Source organism: Mobula hypostoma, chromosome 29, assembly GCF_963921235.1.
Source record: "Mobula hypostoma chromosome 29, sMobHyp1.1, whole genome shotgun sequence".
Lineage (NCBI taxonomy): Eukaryota > Metazoa > Chordata > Chondrichthyes > Myliobatiformes > Myliobatidae > Mobula > Mobula hypostoma.
In genome coordinates, this window is record NC_086125.1 from 24,527,499 (window position 1) to 24,555,386 (window position 27,888).

The 27,888-nt window shown below is 41.9% G+C and overlaps 1 protein-coding gene across 7 annotated transcripts in view; it reads left to right on the forward strand.

The window, feature by feature from the left end:
- The first annotated feature begins 14,000 nt into the window (after nt 1–14,000).
- LOC134339478 (MHC class II regulatory factor RFX1-like) overlaps nt 14,001–27,888 on the forward strand; it is a 197,211-nt gene continuing 183,323 nt past the window's right edge. For 5 of the 7 annotated variants that reach the window (XM_063036020.1, XM_063036022.1, XM_063036027.1 and 2 more), the window contains exons 1-2: nt 14,001–14,065; nt 26,715–26,857. In XM_063036020.1, the coding sequence (XP_062892090.1) occupies nt 26,817–26,857 (41 nt within the window). In that variant the 5' untranslated portion in view covers nt 14,001–14,065; nt 26,715–26,816. Of the gene's footprint in view, nt 14,066–14,776; nt 14,790–26,714; nt 26,858–27,888 lie in introns of those variants that run through there. The other 2 variants (XM_063036021.1, XM_063036025.1) reach the window with 2 other exon arrangements.

Sequence of the window (27,888 nt, forward strand, 5' to 3'; positions counted from 1 at the left end):
GCTCGAAGTTTTCAGACGGACTCAGAGTCAGCTGTGGTCGGGTGCTTCCAGGGCGCTGCATCGGTAAGTTTGCAGCGCTGGAGGCTCACAGCAGGGAGAGTTTCTCCTTTCTACCGTCTACGTGAGATGTTGGGGCTATCGGGACTTTGAGACTTTTTTTTACCGTGCCCATGGTCTGCTCTTTATCAAATTATGGTATTGCCTTGCACTGTTGTAACTATATGTTATAATTATGTGTTTTTTGTCAGTTTTAGTCTTGGTCTGTTCTGTGTTTCTGTGATATCATATTGGAGGAACATTGTATCATTTCTTAATGCATGCATTTCTAAATGACAATAAACGAGGACTGAGTGTCCTCATAATCTAATCTAAAAGGCTGTAACATTCATGCATCAGTAAAAAAGTACCTGGTTGCCCCTCCCGTGCTGAAGATTGAATGCAAGCCCTTACAAGTAAATGGCAGATTCAGCTCAACACGATAACAGAATACCTTGCACACAGACTCTCAGAGTTTTCAACTCAACACATTTGCATGTTTTAAAAATCATATCCCTTTTTCCTCAACATGAAATGATACTCACATTAAATAAATTACTTATCCTTTTTAAAAATTATTTGAACAATTACTTACAACTAAGTTGAACAGATTTCAACCTTGGCACACACTCCCCCTCTAAAGTCGATGTTGTCCCAGCACAACCTCCCATTCTTGGACTTGCAATCACTACTTTCCTTGTATGAAACATTCCTTTGTACAAGCCCTGGGGCTTCCTTGCTTTGTTGTGGCATTTATTCGTGGTTTAACATCCAAAGGCAGGTGTTCACATGACATGAGAAGATTGCAATGTAGTACTCTGGATCTTCCTTTTCCCTGTTCAGGTTCTACTTCATAGATTGACACACTCTTCCCAACATTTCGTACAACAATATGGATGCAGTCCTTCCAATAGTTTTGAAGCTTTCCCGGGTCACTGCAGGGTGTTGGGTTCTTTACGAGGAGGCAATTCCCAAGTTGTAACTCTGTAAAACTCACTCTGCTGTCATAATTTCTCTTATTTCTCTCCGAGACCTTTTGCATATACTCTTTTGCAATCTGATGGGCTTTTTGCACGCCTCTTTTCCACCTTTCCAAGTATTCACTGTGGGTTGCAGGACTTCTGTCAGTGTTCAGGCCAAAAAATACATCTATGGGCAACCTTGACGATCTACTGAAGAGAAGGTAGAATGGAAAGAATCCTGTTACCTCCGAACCTTGTACAAACGTTTCTACATTTGTAAGCATACACCATTTTATTCAATGACTCTTTCCAATTGTCTTTCTGTCTTGCTGTTAGTGTTTTTAACATTTACAGAAGGGTCCGGTTGAAACTCTCAACTTGTCCATTTCCCTGGGGGTTGAACGGTGTAGTTTTTGTCCATTTCCCTGGGGTGGACGGTGTAGTTTTTCTCCGTTTCCCTGGGGGTGAATGGTGTAGTTCTCGTCCATTTCCCTGGGGGTGAATGGTGTAGTTCTCGTCCATTTCCTTGGGGGTGAATGGTGTAGTTCTCGTCCATTTCCCTAGGGGTGGAAGGTGTAGTTCTTGTCTATTTCCCTGGGGGTGGACAGTGTAGTTCTTGTCTATTTCCCTGGGGGTGGTACAGTGTAGTTCTTGTCTATTTCCCTGGGGGTGGGACAGTGTAGTTCTTGTCTATTTCCCTGGGGGTGGTACAGTGTAGTTCTTGTCTATTTCCCTGGGGGTGGACGGTGTAGTTCTTGTCCATTTCCCTGGGGGTGAATGGTGTAGTTCTTGTCCATTTCCCTGGGAGTGGACAGTATAGTTCTTGTCCATTTCTCTGGGGGTGGACGGTGTAGTTCTTGTCCATTTCTCTGGGGGTGGACAGTGTAGTTCTTGTCCATTTCCCTGGGGGTGAATGGTGTAGTTCTTGTCTATTTCCCCAGGGGTTGAAGGTGTAGTTCTTGACCATTTCCCTGGGAGTGGACAATATAGTTCTTGTCCATTTCCCTGGGGGTGGACGGTGTAGTTCTTGTCCATTTCCCTGGGGGTGAATGGTGTAGTTCTTGTCTATTTCCCCAGGGGTTGAAGGTGTAGTTCTTGTCCATTTCCCTGGGAGTGGACGGTGTAGTTCTTGTCCATTTCCCTGGGGGTGTTAAGGTGTAGTTCTTGTCTATTTCCCTGGGGGTGGACGGTGTAGTTCTTGTCCATTTCCCTGGGGGTGAATGGTGTAGTTCTTGTCTATTTCCCCAGGGGTTGAAGGTGTAGTTCTTGACCATTTCCCTGGGGGTGTTAAGGTGTAGTTCTTGTCCATTTCCCTGGGGGTGGACGGTGTAGTTCTTGTCCATTTCCCTGGGGGTGTTAAGGTGTAGTTCTTGTCCATTTCTCTGGGGGTGTTAAGGTGTAGTTCTTGTCCATTTCCCTGGGGGTGTTAAGGTGTAGTTCTTGACCATTTCCCTGGGGGTGGTACGGTGTAGTTCTTGCCCATTTCTCTGGGGGTGTTAAGGTGTAGTTCTCATCCATTTCCCTAGGGGTGGAAGGTGTAGTTCTTGTCCATTTCCCTGGGGGTGTTAAGGTGTAGTTCTTGTCCATTTCCCTGGGGGTGTTAAGGTGTAGTTCTTGTCTATTTCCCTGGGGGTGGACAGTGTAGTTCTTGTCCATTTCCCTGGGGGTGAATGGTGTAGTTCTCGTCCATTTCCCTGGGGGTGTTAAGGTGTAGTTCTTGACCATTTCCCTAGGGGTGGTACGGTGTAGTTCTTGCCCATTTCTCTGGGGGTGTTAAGGTGTAGTTCTCGTCCAGTTCCCTAGGGGTGGAAGGTGTAGTTCTTGACCATTTCCCTGGGGGTGTTAAGGTGTAGTTCTTGACCATTTCCCTGGGGTGTTACGGTGTAGTTCTTGCCCATTTCCCTGGGGGTGAATGGTGTAGTTCTCGTCCATTTCCCCAGGGGTTGAAGGTGTAGTTCTTGACCATTTCCCTGGGGGTGGTACGGTGTAGTTCTTGTCCATTTCTCTGGAGGTGGTATGGTGTAGTTCTTGTCCATTTCCCTGGGGGTGGTACGGTGTAGTTCTTGTCCATTTCTCTGGGGGTGTTAAGGTGTAGTTCTTGTCCATTTCCCTGGGGGTGGACGGTGTAGTTCTTGATCCTGCACGCCGCTCTGTTTTCTCAGCTGTGTGAAGAGTTGGTTCTCAAATTCGGCTCCTTTGACATGATGCAGTCAGCGACAGTTTTTCCTGACTTTGAGGTTGTGGTCCATGCCTGTGCAATCATGTAAAATGATCAATAATCACCAGAATGTGCTCATATCTACCCTTGCACTTGTCCAGGTGAAGAAAGTCAGTGGACACAGGTTCAAATGACTGCGTTGTCACGATGCTCTTCAGTGGTGCCCTTGTTTCCCAACACAGCTTCTTTTGCTTGAAACAGGTATAGACTCTTAGCACATGGTGCTCAATGTCCCTCTGCATGTGAGGCCAGAAATATCTCTCTTACCAGAGCCACTGTGCGATCAACACATTGGTGCCCCATTTTATCATGTAGCTCTTTCAGGACTGTATACTTGAACCTCTCAGGTAGCACCAGTTGCGTCCGTTGGGTTGATTTCCAATGAAGGATGCCATCCTCATCCAATACTAATTTATTCTACTCTTGCAGAAAGCACCTGGCTCGCTTGCTTAATGCTTGTGTTTATTAAAAAGTAGGTTTTGAACCTGAGTGTACAAAGTCGATTACCATTTTGATGTTGCCATCCTGTTCCCGTGCTTGCCAGATCTTTCTCCTGGACAGTGGTGGAACTAAAGTGCTCACCAAGTTGACACTTACTGCGTCTAAAGGTACAGATACTGTCATGAACCAGGGTCCTTCTGCACTTTGCTTCACTTCAATGGCCTGGACTGTGGCCTTCACTGAATTGGAAGAGACATCTGTGCACTCACTCACAGTCGTTTCCATGGCTACTGGCATTCTGGACAGTCAGCATCAACATTTTCTTTTCCCGAGCAATAACAGGTTGTGAAGTAGAAATCAGCCAGTTTAGCAATCTATCTATATCCAGTTGCATTTAACTTTGCTGCAGACAGGACATTCTTAAGGAGATTACTATCACTGTAAACTATGAATGTCAGGGCATAGTACAGGTAATCCCTAAGTTTTTCAGTAATTGCCCGTTTCAAAGCAAGGAATTCCAATTTCCTGCTGGTAGTTTTTTTTCTGCATTTGTCAATGTTTGTCATCCATAGACTTTTACTCTCAATTTGCCATTTTGCTTTTGATCCCAACCCCTCACTGGAGGCATCAATGTGGAGAATGAATGGTTGTGCAAAGTCTGGGGATCCCAGCACGGGTGGCTGTACTAGGCAGTCAATCAGCTTCTCCAAAGTTTTTTGGTGTGTCTCTGTCCGAGTGATTGGTTTGCAAGAGGGCACACAGTTCCTCTTCTTTTTTGTTTTTCTAATGCTACCCCTACTGAGCTGATTTTGGTCGCTGTCATCGCTGCTTTTTTACAGGTCATGGGGGGGGAGGGTTCACAATTCTAGAGGGGAGGGGAAGATGGTGGCGCAACGCAGTACGCCACTCCGAAATGATATCTGTATTTGTTAAGTAGGTACGGTGCACAATCCTGATTTGATGGAGACAGCCGTGAGAAGCAGGGAGGAACATCAGGAGAAACTTCTGAAATGCCCACTTCACTGCCGCTGCTATTGTGCGATCGAGAATCTCCGGAGGGGAAGGCCCCAAATCCTCGGCTTTGCCTATTGCCTGTTGCCTGGGCCGGGGTCAAAGCGCTTGGCAGAGATGGTGCTCGGTGCTCGGTGTCGGAGGGCTGGTCGGAGGCTCGAAGTTTTCGGACGGACTCAAGAGTCGGCTGTGGTCGGGTGCTTCCAGGATGCTGCATCGGCAAGTTTGCAGCGCTGGAGGTTCATGGCACGGAGAGTTTTTCATCCTTCTACCGTCTGAGTGAGATGATGGGACTTTCCAGAGACTTTGAGACTTTTTTTTTACCGTGCCCATGGTCTGTTCTTCATCAAAATATGGTATTGCTTTGCACTGTTGTCACTATATGTTATAATTATGTGGTTCTTGTCAGTTTTTCAGTCTTGGTTTGTCTTGTGTTTCTGTGATACCATACTGGAGGAACATTGTATCATTTCTTAATGCATGCATTACTAAATGACAATAAAAGAGGACTGTGTGTCCTCATAATCTAATCTAATCTAAAATCCTTAATGTACTGCTGATGGTAGCTTAATAGACCCAGAAACTTTCTCAGTTCTCCCACTATTGTCTGGCCTCTTCTCTTTCAGCACTGTTACTGTCACGGTGTCTGCACGATCAATCTGATTTCCCTCTGCTGACACAATTCTCCCCAGGTAGAGAATGTCAGCCTTAAAGAACTCACGCTTGCTGGGTTTAAGATTCACTCCACGCGCCCGCATTCGCTGTATCACTCTTCTCACCGCATGCTTATCGAAGGTCCTAGTGAACGTGAGCATGTCATCTAGGTATGGAAAACAGACTTCGTCTCTTAATCCTTCAAGACACTCCACCATGAAATGTTGGAAGGCTGCAGGCGCATTCATGAGTCCAAAGGGGATTTGAACCCATTCATACAAGCCCCCAGGGAGTTATGAAGGCTGTTAGTGGCCTGCTTTCTTTCAGCATGAATCCTTGCTGGTATGCTTTCCTCTGGTCAAGTAACGAGAACCAAGTAATACCCAGTGAGCTGTCCATGGTGTCTTGCACTCGTGGAATGGTCAGGAATTGTTTTCTCATTCAGATCCCTATAATCAATACGGAGAAGGCAGCTTCCATCTTTCTGAGACACAGGATTGTCGAGCCGTAAAGCGAGTTAGATTGTGAAATGTCCGACATTTATTCTCAACAGGGTGTTCCTCTAACTGTGCAGAGTTGATAGTGAGAGTGCCGGCTGACCCAAATAGCTTACGTTTATTTGTTTTCTCCACTTCATTTGCACATGCAACATTTAGCTTCCCTAATAGTACATCATCTGAAGTTTGGGGATCTCAAAGGTGTGTCTGGAGGCCATTTTGAATACAATCACTTCGCAAACCGGTGAGTACAACATGTAAAAACATACTCTGCACTAAGTCCGGATCATATTTCAGACCAGGATCCCCTTCCCGTGAAGCAAACAGTACTTTCTGTTTCAAGTCAAGAACACATATTAAGAAATTTTGTGGCATTTCTGTACTGCATTGGGCTTCTGCTGTCAGCTGGCTATACAGTTCAGTTGCCCCTTTTTCCTGATAATGTAAGCGAAGGATCTCTCTAAGGGTAGGTAAGTTCAAGTCTGATTTACCCTCAAGGTAACTGTGCAACTGGATCCCAGGTATAATCACTCTGATCACTGCATCGATTATCTCCTCCTCTATTTAGGGTGCTTTCTATCTGGCGAACAAGGCTAGACAATGACAACTGGTCTTGCCTGTTTTCTCCTCACTTCGTCAACCACAGCAGTTGTAGCAACCACTAACACGTTTAACTTGTCTCTAACCTGCAGAAGTTCAGACATGCCACTGTCCTCCAGGTTCCCCAGCTCCTCTCTTCCCAGATGGTGCTTATTAGGGATATGACCGACAAACGTGTTTCCTTATCAGGGTGCTCTCCTGGGAGATGAAGGAAGCTACTGAATTCTACCAGCTTGTCTTTAAGTAATTCACACACTTCCTCACTGGTTTCTTCTTGGAGATTCCTAAGCACCTCTATTTTCTTTTCCCCTTGGCAGTGGTGTGAGTTATTGTGGTGACTGTAAGACTACCTGCTGCTGACTGGATTCTGCAGCCTCTGGCATTCACTGCCCTCAAGAGCGTGCACTGCTCCATCAGCTCTCAGCCTCACCTTCCTCAACTACCTCACTCTGCTGATGCTCTAGGTGATTAAGAAAAACTAGGAGCGGCTTGGATGAACTCAATCTGGCAAGGACGCAGTCCACCTGCGCGGCCATCCAGATGCCTCTAAAATTTTCTAGAACCCCGGAAAAGGGGAGACAAATGAAACATAAACGCCGTAACAGTCACGCATTGGTAACTTTGGTGAACCAGTACAACGATTACCGCACCTCCCCAGGCATTCTGGCAGGCGTCAGCAATCAATCTCGTGCTGAAGATTGAATGCCAGCCCTTATAAATCAATGGCAGAGTCCATGCTCAACACTGTAAGAGAATGCATGTACAGTAGCTTGAATTTTCAACTAAACACATTTGCATGTTTTTTTAAAAATAATATCCTTTTTTCTCAACATAAATTGATATTCACATTAAATAAATTATTTTGCCCTTTAAAAAATGTTTGAACAATTACTTATAACTAAATTGAACAGATTTCAACCTTGTCACATATGTACAGATGCAATGAAACACTTGCAGCAGCATTCCAGGCACGTAGCATGATACAAGCAGCATTCCCAAGAAAAACACTAATTAAACATAAATTATACACAATTTTTACAAGAAAGAACAAAATTAGATCAAAAATAACTAAACTGAAAAGTCAATTGTTGTCCAAAGTGGCCATAGAATTGCTAAACTATAGGGATTAGGGTTTTGCCACATGTTCATGAACTAGATGGTCAGAAGAGATCAAGACTTGGTCATCTTGACTCACCACAGAGGAAATGATTCAATATAGCTGCTTATTCATTTCATTATGTATAATACTGTCGAAGTCACCTCCAATGTCACTGACTGTTGCTAGTCCTACGTTATTCTGACAGCTGAGGTTTGGAAATGGAGAAACGCTTCAAAAATTGGAACTAGTGGAGAGATGAAGCCAGCCGGTTTTAGATATGGAGCCGTACTGTGAAGAAAGAGGCCCTTCAGCCCATTGAACCCATGCCAACCATCATGAAAACAGGCCATTCATGCAGACCAGTGAGCACACATCCATATTCCAGTATTGATCCTGTAGCTTTAACTGTTGACATGATTCAAGTGCTCATCTAGGTATGAATTGAATTTTCAAACAACAGGAATTCTGCAGATGCTGGAAATTCAAGCCTGAAACATCGACTGTACCTCTTCCTAGAGATGCTGCCTGGCCTGCTGTGTTCACCAGCAACTTTGATGAATTAAATTTTGTCAGCAATGCTGCTGTATCCACACTCTCCAGCAGTACATTCCAGGTACTCATCACTCTCTGGGTGAAAAATATCCCCTTCATATCCCTTCATCTCAGTACACATTGTTACCTCCATTGAAAATGCACTCAGCTCAATCAGACAGGATCTGTCTTTAACAAAGCCATGCTGGTGTAACCCCCTCACCAGGGCTCGTATACAAACTTGGCTCGACAGCCACGTGACTCAGCAGCAAGGAGGCCACCTTTCATAAACAATAGATGTCTAGAGTCAGTATGATTTGGGGTTCAACCAAACCGGAAAGTTGGGATGTTCTGATGAACGGAACCTCAATTTGAGTGAATGCTGTGTAAATACTGCCCATATACAATTATCAGTCACTAAGAAATAACAGATGATGCACCGCATAAAATTATAAAGAAAGTATACTTAACAACTTCAGCTTCATCAGACAGTTATTAAGAGAAAGAAAACAAAGAAAAGAAAAAAAGAGGGCCCATTACAGTTAAACCAGTCTAAACATGCACATAAACGTTGGAGCTCGTCTCCCCCAAAAGCTGGTTATAACCATTACGCTGAATTCTCATCACCAATCACTGGTAGAGCTTCCCATCTTGGACTCCTTCAGCTCGCAAAGCACTCCTTGCAATCTCGCCTTCCCGTCAGATCAAACCCACAGGCCGCTCTCCTGATCTTTTCTTTACCGCATCTCCCACCAAAAGACCACAAACTGGACTACTGTCCCTCATAAAACTCTTCCCCACAGCTCTCTAGAACCTTCTCTCACAACCCACAATCCTGATTGGCTGACTCACATTCCGAAATTGGACTACATGGATCCTTATCTTAGCCAAAGCCAAAGCATACTTTCCAGCATGGCACACTGTTATTATAAACTACCTCACAGCACGGCAGTAGACATCTTAACCAGAGCATTACACAGGCCACCTCTGAGTAGTGCACCACAGACACAAGAGATTCAACAGATGCTGGAAATCAGCCGTTTACAGCTATTCATTTTGCTTTCCTTTCATTCTCCTCATCTGCCCCCAGGTTCTACCACTCCCCTATACATTATGGGCAATTAACCTCCCAATCCGCGTGCCTTTGGGATGCAGAGGGGAGGAAACTGAAGCATCTGAAGGGAAGCCATGCAGAAACAGGGAGAACATGCAAGTTCTTCACAGAAAGCACATCATAGTCACACTTTATTGATCCCGGGGGAAATTGGTTTTTGTTACAGTCGCACCATAAATAATTAATAGTAATAGAACTATAAATAGTTAAATAGTAATATGTAAATTATGCCAGGAAATAAGTCCAGGACCAGCCTATTGGCTCAGGGTGTCTGACCCTCCAAGGGAGGAGTTGTAAAGTTTGATGGCCACAGGCAGGAATGACTTCCTATGACGCTCTGTGTTGCATCTCGGTGGAATGAGTCTCTGGCTGAATGTACTCCTGTGCCCACCCAGTATGTTATGTAGTGGATGGGAGATATTGTCCAAGATGGCATGCAACTTGGACAGCATCCTCTTTTCAGACACCACCGTCAGAGAGTCCAGTTCCATCCCCACAACATCACTGGCCTTACGGATGAGTTTGTTGATTCTGTTGGTGTCTGCTACCCTCAGCCTGCTGCCCCAGCACACAACAGCAAACATGATAGCACTGGCCACCACAGACTCATAGAATATCCTCAGCATCGTCTGGCAGATGTTAAAGGACCTCAGTCTCCTCAGGAAATAGAGACGGCTCTGACCCTTCTTGTAGACAACCTCAGTGTTCTTTGACCAGCCCAGTTTATTGTCAATTCGTATCCCCAGGTATTTGTAATCCTCCACCATGTCCACACTGACCCCTGGATGGAAACAGGGGTCACCGGTACCTTAGCTCTCCTCAGGTCTATCACCAGCTCCTTAGTCTTTTTCACATTAAGCTGCAGGTAATTCTGCTCACACCATGTGACAAAGTTTCCTACGTGACGTCAGGATGGCGCTCGGATCTCTGGAGCTGGGCGGTAGCTCCTCTGCCAGCGGTGACCCTGTAAGCAGGTTATAGATTCAGATTCCGATTTATTTATCACGTGCACAGGGAAACATAACATGAAATGAGTTGTTTGCATTAACAACCATCACACTCAAGGGTGTGCTGGGACAGCCCGTAAGTGACACCACACACTCTGGCGTCAACATAGCATGTCCTCCCTGCTCAGCAGAACAACACATCACACAAGTAACAAAACAGAAATTACCAAACAACAAAGAAACACCAATCCCAGTTACCTACATTAAGTCCACAGCCTCTAATGCCTCAGTGATTCAGGTCCTTGTCTGGATGTTTCTTAAATGCTGGGAGAGCATCTGCCTCCAACATCTCCTTCAGCAGCACAGAGCAAACAGCAACCACCCTCTGTACGGGAAAAACCTTCCCTCTGGGTCCACCCTAAACCTCCTACCTCTCACAGTAAACTGATGCCTTCTTATCTTAAAGATTAAAGATCAAATTATTTGTCAAATGAACATCAAAACATGGTGTAGCACCCTAGGAAAGGTTTCACGGCTAACATAATGGTTTTTCTGTAGAAGCAGTGTTTGGGTTATGGTTAGCGACAACGGGTGCTTTGGAACGTCAGCTGGGTCTTTTGTTTGGTGTGAGAGGAAGAGGGAAGACGCTGGAGGGAACTGGTTGTAGGATATGACCCGGTGGGGAGATAGTGATTCGATGGAGCCGGGCGGTGAGATTGACTGAGGATCGGTGAATTGAGCTCCAACTGGTGCACGTTTGAGTGTTTAATTATAATGGGCCCTTTTTGTTTTTTCTTTCTTTTCTTTACTAGCCCTTTAGTTAAGATTCATAAATATAGTTCCTTTAAGCGTATGCAGTGTGCTGTCTGTTGTTTCTTGGCACTGAGTTGTAACAGGGTTGCAGATTACACAGCATCCACACAAACCAGGGGTTGGGGAGGGAGAGCCGTCACAATCTCACGTGTTTGGCGGGACCGGAGTGTGGCTTCCCTTGACTTACGCAGCCAAGGAAACCAGCGGGGTTTCATTCGAAACATACAGGAAAATGCGTCATTTGTGCCAACAACCAGCACGGCCCATGGATTGTCACCGCGCCTCTGGAGCCAGCATGCCCACAAACTCTAACACGTACATGTTTGGAATGTGGGAGGAAACCAGAGCACTTGGGGGACAAAAGCTGACCATGTGGAGAATGTAGAAACTCCTCACATTCAGTGGCAGGAATTAAACCCCAACTGGTGATCGGTGGCCCCGAAAAGCGTTACACTAACCGCTTCTCTACTGTGGGATCTAGACCTTTATTTCAAATCTGTACCATCTGGTTATTGACCTTCTGCTTAAGTAAACAATCCTTCCTCCCGATATCCATGGACTCTTGATCGTTTTAAACACAATCCTTTTAATCTCTTCCATTTCAAAGAAAATAAACACAGCTTGTTCAACGACAAAAAATCTACAGACCTTAGCAGAACAACCACCAGCTCAGAGATCGACCACTGCCTGGATCGACCTAGTGGAGCCTATGCAGGTTTAAGGAAATGAGTTTTTGAAGACCGTAACCAACAGGTCCAAAAAAAGAACTTGGGGTTTATAGAGCAGTACTGCAGAGACTTGAATCATGGACCACCTTTGGTAGACATCTGAAGGCCTCGAGAACGATACCACCAAAGATCTTTACAAAAGATTCCGAGGATCAGTAGGAAGGACAGACACACTGACACCACTGTACTCATATGTTAACCCTTTCATTCCCGGATTCATACTCATGAACCTCCTCTGGACCATCAGCACATCATTTCTTAGATAAGGGGACCAAAACTGCTCACAATATTCCAAGTGAGATCTCATCAATACCTTATAAAGCCTCAGCATTACATCCCAGTTTTTATATTCTAGTCCTCTCGGATTCTATTTCTAGTTGAATGTCCCGCAATAGTTTAACATGGGCATAACGATTAAGAGAAGAAAGAAACTAATTAAAACAATGGGGTCTTTCAGGCATAAAGTGAACTAAGTTTGAAACGAATTTCCCAAAAGAGGAGTGTAGGCTCAAATCCCTCTGAAAAGCTGATATCTTGATTTCTTTGCGCAGATGAAAGCAGATCAGTGTGGGGAATAGATTTGCTTTTCTATGTTTGTATTAATAACATAATAACAATTATGATGACAGCATAACATTTTGGAAATACTCAACAATTCAGGCAGTTGATTTCAGATTGAAAGCATCTGCTGTAAATACATACAAGAATTCTATTTTGAATTACTTATACTGTAATATTTTAAGAAATTGTGGTGTTCTTCTATAACCAATGCAATTTTAAAAGTTAATTGTGTTTTATATGTTCTATATGTAAATATGTATGCTATTATATACTTAGAATCCCTCTGAGGATACTGTCTGACATGCAGAATTACTCCAAGTTTTTTTTAAATGTTGCTGCAGATTTCCAGCATCTGCAATCTTTCCTGTGTCTCTTGAAACTCAGGTCGCATGTTGGTTAAAATCTTGAAAGCATGGATTTTTAAATTTTGGATGTACTTGTATCTGAATATTTGGATTGGAAATCTTTAAATATAACTGCTAAGCTGACAGTATTTGTGTACATTTTTATTGTAGAAAAACATTTATTTTCATGACTTCTGTTAAGTGGTTTCTTAAAGCTGTCATAGCTAGGGGTAGCGAGGATAAGCTCCCACTACCTACTAAATGCTCTCAATACCGCGCTTCTCAAATAGCCTCTGACAACCAGGTCCAGCTCCTGGACTTCCATGTAGTTTAGCCTGGTGGAACTGTTTCTGCTGACAGGAGAAGAGGCAAAGGCGGTTTACTAGCATCTTAAAACCAGTTGCTTTGGGCAAATGTGGCCCACCAGTTGAGGTTGGCAGCTCATCTAGAAGGAAACTCTAATCTCAGACCTCCGCTGTCTTGCAGCTATTCACACGGATGGGGAAGGCTTTGGGACCCTGAGGGGAAAACCCAGAGCTAGAGTCCTTAACCGTCCTGATACAGATTGGTACAAGAGGCATCGCAAGAGTTGCTAGTCAGGTGTTCAAAGCTGACTGGCAACTCCTGCAACATAGCAGGTGCCAAACTGTGTTGATGTCTGCTGTTCCTTTGGATTTATCAGCTGCATGGAAAAGGGGTGCCTGTGGCATGGGTGACAGCCTGCTCTCCATATCGTACTGTCCTGGCTTGTGTATCACATAGATAGCTAGGATGCATTATCGATGGTCGACCCTATTCAATGCTGGGCCTCTTCTGCTAAGTCCTTCTGATCAAGTGAATAGATTTTCTTCAGCAAGGATCCTAAAAACCAGTAATTTAAGATACTTCTCTCCAGGATTATTATGGAGAAATAAAAACAGAAAATACTACAAAAATACTCAACAGGTTATTAGAGGAGAAACATTTCTATATGATGTCCTGTCAAAAGACCTCTTATATGATGTCCTGTCAAAAGACCTTTTAATTGTCTCTCCACGGATGCTGCTGATCTACGAGGTATAGTCAACATATTCTAATTCCTTCATATAGATAATTTTGAAAGGGCTATTGTGGAGATACTATGGGATTTGAGACTACATCCCCCATAGTTCCTCACAATACCATACGTTATGCATATGCGCAGTAAATGCTTCGCGTGTCTCAATGATCCAGAGGCATCGTCATCAACGCGCGGAAGAGGATTGTGCTACTGACGTAGAATCTAACCAATCAAAAGAAGGAAAACAGCAGCTACTATAGATTGACATTCATTTTACCAATCATTATGAAGATAATGGGAGACTCTGTCAGTAGCAAGCCAGTCAGAATGGGCGAGGTGGGTAGGATTTCCGGTATTACGTTGCCTGGGTTGATTCCGGAGGCTAGCAACTGTTGCCTTGAGGACGAGCGCCATAGCCACCGTAGTCCTGGCGACTGTTACCCCGTCAAACAACAACTTACGCCACAAAGGTGATTCTTTTTTTTCTCTCTTCTCTACTCATCGAAAAACTTCGTATGATAAACAGAAACACTTTTTCCTGACAGGAGATTATAAAATATGAATCAAAATGTTCCGTCAAAGAGATTAAAAAGATAAAATAATTTTAATATGACGATGCCAAAAAGATTTTCCAGGCACAAAATGGCGGTTGTTAGAGTCCAAAGATCACTCTAACTCTTCATTTGCGATTAAATAGCGAATCTTTATTCTCTGTTTTAATAGTTATAAAGTAAATTGAACTTTTTATAAAAAGATTTGATTATTTTTGTGGTGATTGATTATTGTCAGAACGAGGGTAGGCCGTGTCAGAAACAATTTGAGGTAAACATGTTGGACAGGAACGTTAACTTGGAGACGATAATTTGGCGTGAGTTTCATCGTTGTGAAGGCGCGGGTGGTTAAGCTGCTTGTTGTGGGGAACGGCCTGCAGTTTGATGGCTTAATACAGCGGACGACAGGGAGGCGAGGTCCGCTGTTTGCAGCGCAGACTAACAGGATGGGAAAGTAGGGTGGTGAAATGTGATTGATTGATGGCGATTCGAGCCAATGGTGACAGAGAATGTGTTAACTGTGTCCAGGACGAGCCAATGGGGGCGTGGAGGGGGCGGAGTTGGAACGGTCACGTTTGTATGAGCGGGAACCTTGATGCGGTTAGGCACGAGGCAGGGCTTCAAATGCCGTGACGTCATTGAGGTGATGCAGGGCAGCCGCACTTCCTGGTTTGGGGTTTGTTTGCAGCTTGATTATAACCTGGTTTAAATAGTACTGGCGTCAGAACAAGCAAATCATTAGATTTGTGGATTTCCCCGGGCTAAAAGCCATAGAAACACCACAAAAGTACAATATATGCGCCGTTGTAGCGGGAATCGATTTAGATGTGTGCTTGCTCATTGTTTATTCATGATAATGCTTGCCACTGTTTTCTTTATAACGCGGTCTCTGTGTTCAGCTCTCACACACGATAGACCAACATGAGAATTAGCTCAGATAAAAGCTTCAAATGACAAATTATTGTACAGGAAAATAGTCAATATGTAAAAGTAAGGATCTCTTGCAAACAATGTACCTTGAGATTGTTCTCAGTCCTGTTTACCTATTTTTAACGAGTGAAAATTTGATTGTTAAATTGGTGTTCAAACTAGTGGAAAGACTGCCAAAACAGACTACATAAGTGTATGCCTGTCCTGTTCTTGGCGCAAAACATTGACTGTTTATTCATTTCCATAGATGCTTGTCCTATTGAGTGCCTCCAAGATTTTGTGTGTGTTACATAACTACTGCCATCTTATTGCCTTTTCTACATTTGCACCATACATCTGGTTTAGAAATTATGGAGAGTTTTTGTTACTTTTGTTGAAAATATTGTTGAAAAAAAATCACCTGATTCAAAATGTTGCATTGCCCATAGGTAATATTGCAGAGATTATTGAAATGCTGTCATTCATCACTTTTAGCCAAGATTATCAAGATCACTAAGGGAGAAAATGGAACACTTCCATTACCCTTCAGATGATCAGCCATTCCAATCTAGTATTTTATATTTTAAGCATTCAGATTGTTTTCTCTCTTCTCCTCTGGTATTCCAGATTTCAGATGCCTGCTAATTATACCTCTACCAGATACATCTCTCTTATTCTGCATAATCACAACCACTTGTCTCAATGACTTTCCCTTTTATTCTCTTTTCTTGCTTTTGGCTTTTTTGCGTAATTGTCCATTTTGGGTGTTGTACCTACTTTATCTCATTCTTGATATGCTTATCCAAAGAATTTTGTTTCAGTTTTGCAATCTCCTGACTTTGGTAACTCTAGTGCTATAGTTCTGCTGTGCTTTTATATTTGTTGTACTTACAAGAACATATTTCTCTTCTCTCTGTCTCAGAGTTTAATCTCCTGTATGAGTTGACAGTATGCTTCTATTGCTTAGTCGATGGGGGGGGGGGGGCTACTTCTCAGGACTGAAGGAAGCTGCAGAGGGTTGTAAGTTTAGTCGGCTCCATTTTGGGTACTAGCCTACAAAGTACCAGGACATTTTCAAGGAGTGCTGTCTCCGAAAGGCAGTGTCCATTACTAAGGACCTCCAGCACCCAGGGCATGCGCTTTTCTCACTGTTACCATCAGGTCAGAGATACAGAAGCCTGAAGGCACACACACAGCTATTCAGGAACAGCATCTTCCCCTCTGCCATCCATTTCCTAAATGGATATTGAACCCATGAACACTACCTCACTTTTTAAAAATACAATTACTTCTGGTTTTTGCACGATTTTAATCTGTTCAATATATGTACAGTTGTCCCTCGGTATCCACGGGGGATTGGTTCCAGGACCCCCCACAGATACCAAAATATGCAGATGCTCAAGTCCCTTATATAAAATGGTGTAGTATTTGCATATAACCTACGCACATCTTTAAATCATCTCTAGGTTAATTATAATACCTAATACAATGTAAATGCTATGTTAATAGTTGTTATACTGTATTGTTTAGGGAATAATGACAAGAAAGAAAGTCTGTACATATTCAGTACAGACGTGACCATCGTAGCTCTTCTGGGAACGCCGATGCTGCTGTGGCATCAGCCGATGCCGATTGTCCTGTGATCTTGAGGCTGTAGCACTTTACATAGCCAGCCAGCCATCCCTTACTAGCCTTAAACAACTCCTTCTCACTCACAACACAAGTAGCGAATGAACAAGACGCGAGGCGAACAATGCTGAAACGAGTGCTGGAGAGAGACTGAGGATCTGTGATATAGCGGGAGGCTACAGCAGGGTATGCCTACACATCACTTCATTTGCGTGGATTCAGCGTAGTGCTCGGCGCGCGGCAAATTCAAGTTTTGCTTTTTGGAATTTTCTGGAATTTTTTTTCGAATATTTTTGATCCGCGGTTGGTTGAATCCGCGGATGCGGAGCCCGCGGATACGGAGGGCCGACTGTATACTGTAAATTGATTTACTTTCTTATTATTTTATTTATTTCTCCTCTTCTTCTATATTATGCATTGCATTGAACTGCTGCTGCTAAGTTAACAAATTTCACAACACATGCCGGTAATAATGAACCTAATTCTGATTCGAAGGAAACTGACGGAATTGTAAGACCATAATCTGAATACCATTGTCAAAAGCTATTCCTGCTGCTGCTAAAAATTCAACCACAGAGGCAGTCTGTCTGTCTAGGTACCATATCCAATGTGGACGTTGGTGACCATGGTTTTCCATATAGATCTATCCTTCGTTCTTTGGATGACTTCCATTTCCTCGATGTGTAGCCACCTGGCTATGCTTTTGATGTACATAAGCTGAGGTCTTCCTCTAGGTTTACTCCCCTCAATCTTTCCAGAGAGTATGAGTGTTTCTAGTTCATCTTTCCGCATGACGTGTCCTAGGAATCTGAGTTGTCTTTCTCTTATTGTTGGTATGAGTGATCGAACTGCTTGGGCTCTTCTGAGAACTTCTTCATTTGATGTGTGTGTGGTCCATGACGTTCTTAACATTCTCCTGTAGAACCATAATTCACCTGCTTCTAGTCTCTTTTCCATTGCTGGAGAAATGGTCCAGCATTCATTTCCATAAGTTGGGATAGAATAAATGTAGTACTGCAGTATTCTGTTTTTAGTGTACATGCTCCCATCTTTCTGTCTGTTAATATGGTTTTGATTTTTTGGAAAGCTTCTTTCGCCGTTGCTGTTCTGTATTTGATATCTGTGTCGCATCTGCCATTACTTGTTATTAGGCTGCCAAGATATTTGAATTTGTTGACTTGTTTGATGTTTGTATTTCCGATCTTGATCACACATTGTGGGATGTTTGTCTTTCTGGAGATGACCATGCTTTCTGTCTTCTTGGTGGCAGTAGTATCTCCAGTTGGGAATTTACCTAATTAGTGTGTTTGACATTTTCAGTTGCCTTCTGTGAATGGTCCAGCTTTATGTAGGAGGGCAAAGATTGCTGCTGTCTTAATAGACCATGAGTTTGCTACTGTGCTGTATGTTTCCATGTTCAAAACCTTTCCCTCAGATGGCCAAAGGCTAGGATGGGCTGGTACATTGAAGACGACTTCATCAAAGTCTGCCTTCGTTGAGGAAGTGATGCATGTTTCAGAGATGGTGTTAAGCAGTGAGGCAGATAGGTAGAGGACCATTGCTTTGCATGTATAAGGGCCATCCTTGCTATGTTGTAGTGACTGAATTGATGATGACATGGAACTCACCCGCTGAGTGTACATGCTGCAGTTCAGCTACTGAGGTTATAGTGATGTTGGTTAATGATGTAGATTTGAAGAGTTTTCCAAAATTTCTTCAGCAAGAGTTTGTTGATTTTGAGGTTACAGTCCATAATCGATAAGTTATGTACTTCAAGTGCTCATTTGTAGTTTTAATTGGGATGAAGTTTTAGTTTGCACTATTGCTTGTAAATAATTGTTTGAAAATGTTTTCTTCCAGCCTTCTTATACTTGCAATTACCTAAATCGTTGTTCCCTAGATTGACTATTGTGAAATAGCTCCTTCCCTCTCTAATTTTATAGATTATTTAAATCTTCTGCTGTGTCCATTAAGTGTTTCATTTCCTAGCAATCTTGCTTGGCAGAAATCACTATTTCTTATGTAATACTCTTTAGTTGTCATCATACTGCACACTCTCACCTTCAAAAACACCTAGTAAATGAACACTTGTAAGGATACACAAGTATAACGAGAAGCAAGTGGAGATATAGAGAGAAATGATAGCAAAGAATTGAGGAATAATGTACATAAAATAGCAATGTGGAATAATCACGTACTATGAAAAAGGTGGAATTTAAAAGATGTGAGGTTAACCTTTGAAAGAAATCAATTGACATGAGAGCTCAAATAATAGTATCTGAGTTTTAGAATAATATCTTTTGAATAGTTTAGTTGAAATATACCTATCTAGGAGACTGAAGTGGAAAATAATTGAATTTTGCAATGTTCTTTTCCAGACCTTGTTACTTTTCTCTGCCTGACCCTTCTTGACCATCTTTGATGGACATTTGTATCTACATCGATGAAAGACAGTTACTTTACCACTGTAATATTGTAAATGGTATGTAGTGAGATGAGTTTATTATTGTAACATGTTTCAAGACAGAAATGAAATATTCGGCCATTAGGTCTGTGCTAATAATGAGTTACTGTACCTAGATTATTTTGTACAGTTTATATATTAATATGCAGATGACTAAAGTTAAAATAACTACAACTTCAGAATCATATTTTTGATTAATTATTAAAAAAATGAAAGTTATTATTTTCTTCCGTCTTTTCCCCCTTCTCCCTTAAAGGCATTAATCCCACTGCTTCACAAATTCACATCTGCTAATTGTTCCTTTCTACCTTTCCCATATTCCTCCTATGTAAGCGTATCGCTGCCATGGGCCTGAATGACTTCCGTCCAGTTGCACTCATTCCCATCATTACAAAGTGCTTTGAGAGACTGGTTCTTATCACATCTGAAATCCTGTCTACCCACTACCCTGGACCCCCATCAATTTGCCTGTCGCACCAACAGGTCAACAGAGGACGCCATCTCCACGGCACTTCACTCTGCCCTGACCCACCTGGACAGCCCCAACTCTTCCGTCAGAATGCTGTTCATTGACTTTAGTTCGGCATTCAATACTGTGATCCCCTCCAAGCTGATTGCCAAACTTCGCCAGCTTGGTATCAGCTCAACCCTCTGCAATTGGACCTTGGACTTTCTGACTAACAGACCCCAATCAGTTAAGTTAGACAACCTCTCCTTCTCCACTCTCACCCTAAACACCGGCGTGCCTCAAGGCTGTGTGCTGAGCCCTCTTCTGTACTCCCCTTTCACCTATGATTGTGTTTCTGTACATGGTTCTAACTCCATCATCAAGTTCGCAGATGACACCACGGTGGTTGGCCTGATTATAGGGGATGACGAGATGGCCTACAAGGACAAGGTCCAGCACCTGGCTGCGTGGTGTGCCAACAACAACCTGGCCCTTAACACCCAGAAGATCAAGGAGATCATTGTGGACGTCAGGCATGCTAGGAGACACACTCACTTACATCAATGGAGCTGTAGTGGAGCATGTATCAAGCTTCAAATTCCTTGGTGTCCACACTTCCGAGGATCTCACCTGGTCCCTGAACTCCTCCATCCTGATCAAAAAGGCGCAACAGCATCTTTATTTCCTGCGGAGCGTCAAGAAAGCTCACCTCTGTCCCAGGATACTGATGGACTTTTACCGCTGTACCACTGAGAGCATACTCACCAACTGCATCTCAGTGTGGTATGGCAATTGTCCCGTATCGGACCGCAAAACACTCCAGCGTGTGATGAAAACTGCCCAGCGGATTATCGGCACCCAATTGCCCACCATTAAGAACATCTACCATAAACGCTGCCTGGGCAGGGCGAAAAGCATTATCAAGGATGCATCTCACCCTAACCATGGACTTTTTACTCTTCTCCCATCCGGTAGGCACTACAGGAGCCTCCGCTCCCGCACCAGCAGGCACAGGAAGAGCTTCTTCCCTGAGGCTGTGACCCTGCTGAACCTCTCATCACAGCGCTAAGCAGTATTGCATCCATATTCTTTGCATTTCTGGTCAGATGGGAACTGCATTTCATTGGCTTTGTATCTGTATTTGGCACAATGACAATGAAGTTGAATCTAATCTAATCATTGAATTTTAAGAGGTTATTTGATGATAAGCATTCTGGAATAGTATTTGCATTGCATGCTTCCTGCAAAATGTTTCAGTATGGAATTTTTTGAGACATTAATACTAAATTAAATCTACTTAACCTAGTATTATATCTATTAACAAGCCTTTGTGTTTGCTGTCAGTGCCTGATATTACATTAGGGCCCAATGCAATTGCATAGGCTGCACAATCCTGAAACTTCATCTGGAAACACCAGAGCTGAACATAATTCTGCTTCACCTTATACAGATGTCATAAGCCAAGCAAGTACTATACTGGCTCTTAACCTCTTAACCACTTTCCAGCAAAAGCTATGATATATAGAAGACTCAGATAAACTTTCTTTTCCTAGTCCAGGAATTTAGAGTTTAATTTTAGAAACCTTAAAGCTTATTTGAGTTAATTCAACTTAAGTCTGAAACCAAACAAACACAACAGTCACTGGAGCATTTTCTGTTAACTTTCACACAATGTTGAACAGATTTAAAAAAATACTGGCTGCTCCTGTCAGTGAAATAAGAGCTGAAAGTATGCATGTCTATCTTAGTGGTGAACAGCAACTCCCCTTTTGAGAGTTTGTCTGTTGTACAAACATTTGTAGATTTAAAGATGATATTACCCAAGAGTGATACATTAACTAAATTTCTTCCAAATTTTATGTCTGTCATGTGGTAGTTGGTGAGCCAGTATCGGTGAGACAAAGTATAAATGACAATAATTGTTCCTTTTACAAGGCTCTTGTGTTGTGGATGGCAACACCATTTGACATTTCAGATTTTCTAGGACCTTAATCAAGATCTGCAGTACAAATAAACTTTCATGTGAAACATACCTAAAATGACCGTGCATGTATCTGCCTTGGTAATAGAATAGGCAACATTTTGTATATAGTTTTACTGCTATGGGCAGATATAGGAAGGCTGGTGCATATGAAAGGGCACTTTTAACTGTATTTTGAATAATACAGTACAGATAAAGTTAATGTCCCTAAAACTTCAAAATCTGTTTTCATTAACATCCAAGCATCTGTACAATTTTTTCCCCCTGATGTTTGCCATTAATGTAGAGGGCAGCATGGTTATGTAGCAGTTAGCTCTAAGGATAGTGGTCAATTCCCGTTTCTGTCAGTAAGGAGTTTGTACATTCTCCCTGTGATTGTGTGGGTTTCCTCCAAGTGCTCTGGTTTCCACCCACTTTCCAAAGATGTATGGTTAGGGTTAGTGAGTTGTGAGCATGCTTTGTTGGTGCTGGAAGTGTGGTAACACCTTCAGGGTACTTTGAAAAATTCTTGCTGATTTGATTTGAGGCAAACGGTGGATTTCAATGTACATGTGACAAGTGAAGCTAATCGATATTAATCAAAACTATTTACTTTCTCCTTAATATTAATGATATTTTTCTGGCTGCAATCTTTGGAGCAGTTTGGCTAAAATGGCAATTGTTCTGATGTCTCCCATGTGTGTCCAGGTTCTGTTTCCTTGACAAATTAATCTGTTACTTTTAGCAGCATATTAGAGCAATTCAGATTTGCCTTGGGTGACTTGTGTACAACATTCTATACAACATAGAGTATTGGCTAAAATAACAATGGAAAATAGGGGTGGGTGGGTGTGTGTGTGTGTGTGTGTGTGTGTGTTCATTCCCTAGTAGATTTCAAGTGAATTTCAGACAAGTCCTTGTGAACAAAGCAAGCAATAGCCCTATCCACTCCTCAAGTGAGTCTTTGGCCTCTCCAATTTTTGCCTGTTGTCTGCTTTCTACAGTTGGTATCATTCAATTCCTTCCACACTTTGCCGAATTCCTGCCTATGATTCTCTTTCCATATAAACCTAATTGTTAAATTCTTCCAAGGTTCATTTTATTATCAAAGTATGTATGCAGAATACAACTGAGATTTGTCTTCTCCAGATAGCCATAAAATACAGAAAACCATTGAAGTATTTGGAAGAAAGACATCCATCTCCCCCCACCCCCACACAAAAAGAAAAAAAAACAAAAACTCGCAAACCCCAAACCTCCCCAACCCCTCCCTCACACAAAAACTAACGGATTGTCTATATGGAGAAACAAAAACATCAAACCCTAAAACCCCAGCCCACCAATTGGCAACAAGAAAGAAATGCGTGGGAACACAGGAAAAAAACATAGAACTGAAAGAAGTCAATATGAACTTCAGTTAGTTTGAACTACAGTCCAAAAATTCTGAGTCATAAATCTCAGAATTTCAATAACATCTCCAAGGGCAGTGACTCGAACCAGCGGCCCCTCCAAAGGCTCTCCATGCCCACTTTCTGTCGCCACTGTCTGTCCCCTCTCTAATGGGTGTGGGCAGTCATCAGTGATTCCTGACTATTGCATATGTTGCTGATGTTTTCAACCCACTGCTAGCCAAGATGACATTTTGGCCAAAATAATAATGAGGGCTTCGTAATATTGAACTGATAGATTCCTTGCTCCCTTGTAAATTTCATGGTCAATAAATCAGTGGCGTACTAAATATTGACGCAGGTAAGCATTAATATGTTCGGTTGAGGTCACCTGCAGTACTTGTGTTTCAATTTGAAACCAAAAACAATTGTCCACTTTGTGGAAAGAAAACACCAGGATAACATAACTAACAACAGGATATACTAAGGAAAAAAATTAGCTTCATACAAGATTTTAGTTAGATTGCTATATATCAAGAGCTATACTGAAGAGAAAGCTTACATTTTCTTATCTTCATTCAAGCTACTACCTTCATAAGGCATAAGAACAAAGATACGTTTCTCTCATTGTTTTACATGGTACTGACTCTTCACCCCAACTATCCATATCGTCCAAAATTCCCATCTAAGCTAGTCCTATTTGTCCACGTTTAGTCAGTGTCCCGCTAGCCTTTTTTATCCAAGCGCCTTTTAACTGTTGTTGATGTACTTGCCTCGACCACTTCGTCTGACAGCTCATTTTATGTACTGATCACCCTCTGGGGAAAAAGTTACTTCTCGGGTTTCTTTTAATACCTCTTCCCTCTCACCTATGCTCTCTAGTTCTTGATTCATCAAGCCCAGAAAAAGAACCATCTGCGTTCATCCTATATGCCTCTCATAACCTTGATTCTCCTATACTCAAATGAATAAAGTCCCATCCTGCTCAACTTCTTCCATAACACTGTCTCTCAAGTCCCAGCAACATCCTTGTAAATTTCTGCACTCTTTCCAGCTTAATGGTATCTTTCTATAGTCAGATGATCAAAACTATAATAAGTAATGTATCTACTAAATTTTTTCTTTTCATCTTCTAAAATCAAGAGCTGGGGGAAAAAACTTATTACGGGAGGTAGGCTAATAATACTACAATATTCTGATGGATTTTGTGGTAGTCCATAAGTTGCCATTTTCTAATAAAAGGTCCAGCTATTGCTGTCTTACTTTTGTAATGATAGATAATGAACAATTGCATTATTTAAGATAAATCAAGTATTCCATGTCAGAACCAGTTGCTCTATTAAAACGTACAGTGCGCAGGATGAGAAATTCTGAAGATTTTCCCTTATATTTTTATGCATCTTTACCAATAATGTCCACAGTAATCCTGTAATTTTCATTCCAATATCAAACAGAAACCACAATATGCACTGTGAATCATTAATGGTCGAGGAAACTAAATGAGCTCACATCATCAATGATGACAGGATGTTGTTAAATATGTGGACGTGCATCATATTACACCAGCTATTGCAGGCCAATAAGATATTTAGCATCCCTCAATCTGATACAATGTTCCAGATATTTTTTAACTTGGCTTTTTATCAGAATTAAACATTTCAAGCTGCAGTGGCATTTCCTATGAAATATAATTAAGATCATGTGCAATTTCATTAAGGGTAGTACAATGTCAAATTCTTTCAATATTATCTTGCAAAACAAAAAGTAACCAAGACCATTTAACCATTCACTGCTACATGCAATTCCTGCCCACTCTTAAAGGTCTTTTTTTGACAGCATAGCAACTTTTATGCATGTTCTCAAAATGGGTAAAATGTTAATGTAGCCTATGCTTCTGTTTGAAAGCTGAAGTTACTGGAATTTGGTAACTTTAGGTAAAAGTAACGTTAATCATATCCTGGCTATTGTTTCATGTTGGTGAGAAAAGTTTCAGAATTCTGCTCATAATTTAACTCAACTATCAATGTTGTAGCAGTGATGGAATATGAGACAACACCTCTAACATGAGAAACTGCTTTGTAGCTATGAGACAAAAAGCAGAAATAATGAACATGAATTTCACTTGGCAGCATAGTTGGTATTCCAACAGAGGTCTATCAAGCTGCCAAAGTTTTATAATTATAGACCTTTAGGAAAGTTGCCCATGAAGTTGCAACATGGTAATTTGTCTGACTTGGTTTTCACATTGACATTTAAGTAATCGTTCTAAGAACTCTAGCGACAGCAACGGTGTCTGTCTTATACACTCAGTGGCTACTTTATTAGGTACCTGCATCTAATAAAGTGGCCACTGAGTGTATGTTCATGGTCTTCTGCAGCTGTAGCCTATTCACTTTGAGATTCGATGTGTTGTGTGCTTTCAGAGCTGCTCTTCACACCACTGTTGTAACACATGGGTATTTGAGTTACTGTCACCTTCCTGTCAGCTTGAACCATTCTTCTCTGACATTTCTCATTAACAAGGCATCTGTGCCCATAGAAATGCCATTCAGTAGATTTTTTTGTTTCTCACACCATTCTCAGTAAACTCTAGAGGCTGTTATGCATGAAAATACTAAGAGATCAGGAATTTACTCAAACCACCCTGTCTGGCACCAACAGTCAGTCCACGGTCAAAGTCACTTTGATCACATTTCTTCCCCATTCTGATGTTTGGCCTGAATAACTGAACCTCTTCATGTTTTTATGCATTGAGTTGCTGTCACATGATTGGCTGATTAGATATTTGCATTAATGAGCAGGTGTATCTAATAAAGTGGCCACTGAGTGTATGGACAGTGCAGTTAATTACATTGAAGAATTCTCACAGAAACAAACCAGGAAGTAAAATTAACAATTTTTAACTAGTTTTGAGGTATTTATACCAATTAAAGGTTTGAGCATGCATTTTATTATTGAAAATTATGCATTTGAAAATTATTTATTTTTATGTGGGTACATGACAGAATAGGCTGCAGGGTTACAGGAAATAAAGAAAAGGAAATGGGATGATGGGGTTGCTCTGCTGGCAGCTGTCCTGCATCTCCAGTATGGTATAAGGTGAGCAAACATTAAGTAGAACACACTGTTGCCACTGTGGTGTAGTGCACATACTTTTATGGTAAAGTCCTGGATGGTGACAAGCTTCTTGAAAGTTGTTAGAGCTGCACTAATCTAGACAAGCCAGGCATATTCTATTATCTTCCTAAATTTCTGCCTTGTCAATGGGGGAAAAAGCTTTAGGTTGTCAGGCAGTGCAGTATTTGCCACAGAATAGTTTGTCTCTGACTTGTTCATGTAGTCGCAGTATTTCTGTGGCTGGTTCAGTTGATGTTGATGGTATGAATTGAATGTCAAGGATTAGTAGATGAACTCATTTTAGATATGGTTATATCATAGCATTTTTATGGTGCAAATGATACTTACTACTTCCCGGTCATGCCTAAATGAAGGTTATTGGTCTTGCTGAATGCAGATATGCACAGGTTTATTTTTTGAGGATTTATAATGGAATTAAACATTTTACTATCATCAACAAATGTCCCCACTTCTGATCTTTATAACAGCTGAAGATGGTTGCATAGGACAGCACCTTGAGGAACTTTTGCAGTGATGATCTAGTACTGGGATGTTTGACATCCAGCAACCACAAACATATTCTTTTGTGCAGGGTATGACTCCAAACATTGAAATATTTTCTCCTTGATGTCTGTTGACTTCACTCCTACTAGGGCTCCTGGATGCTACACTTGGTCAAATGCAGTCTTGATGACTCGCCTTGCCTCTGGAAGTCAACTCTTTGGTGCATGTTCAGACTAAGACTGTGATGAGGTATGGAACCAAGTGGTCCTGGCAAAACCCAAACTTTGCATTGGTGAGTAAGTTCTTCTTGATAGCACTGTCAACAAGATCTTTCAGTCACTTTGCTGATGATCGAAAGTAGACCAATTAATCCATCTAGCCTCTGTTGCATACAGTGTTCTTAGGCACTTTCTGATATTGTATGCAATGAATTGAAGTTGCTGTAGACTGACTTCCTGATGATAGGGATTTCTCAAGGAAGGATGGATTAAATATTTGGAACCTTGGGCTGAAAATGGTTACAACTTTTGTTAACCTGATTTTTAGCAGTCATACTGAGCCCTTGCGTGATTGAGGAAGTGAATGTTCTTGGGCTACTTGTTCTTGTTAACTGTATACTGACAAGCAGATGTGGCAGGACTGTAAAGTATTGATCAGATCTGCTTGTCATTAAATTATGATTGCATGCTGTTTTTGGTGTTTAAATTGCCTGTAGTCCTATGCTGCAGATTCACCAACTCAATATTTTCTGGTGTGCCTGCTGCTACTTCTGGTATTCCCTTCTGCATTTCTCATTGGTCCCATGGCTTGTTTGAAATGTTAGAATGAAAGAAATGCCAGGTCAAGAGATTGCAGCTTCTGGTGATGTACAATTCTTCTGCTGTGTCTTGCACAGTGTCTCATGGATACTCTGTCTGGAGGTTCACACTCGACATGTGAACCATTCAAAATTTTAGACCATCCAATAGATTTCTATTCATTATTATGACTAGTTATTGTTTTCCCATATTCCAGATTATTGACTGAATTTAAATTCCACATTTGCCATGAACTTGGAAGTCCAGCCCATTGAATGGGCATTCCTATTGTGAATTATCTTTATAGCCAGAAGAATACATAGGACAGCATTGTTCTTCGTGCGGCATACCTTGACCATGATATTCCTGGGTATACCTGTCGTTTGCAATTCTGGCTGGTGGCTTTGCTCCTGCAGTGTTGAATGAGGAGGCAAGATAAATCCTGGCTCCTCACCAGCCCACAGAAAATCAAGACTCCCAATATCTCTGAGGTCAAGGTGGTCAGTCCATTTCCTCACTCCAGTTC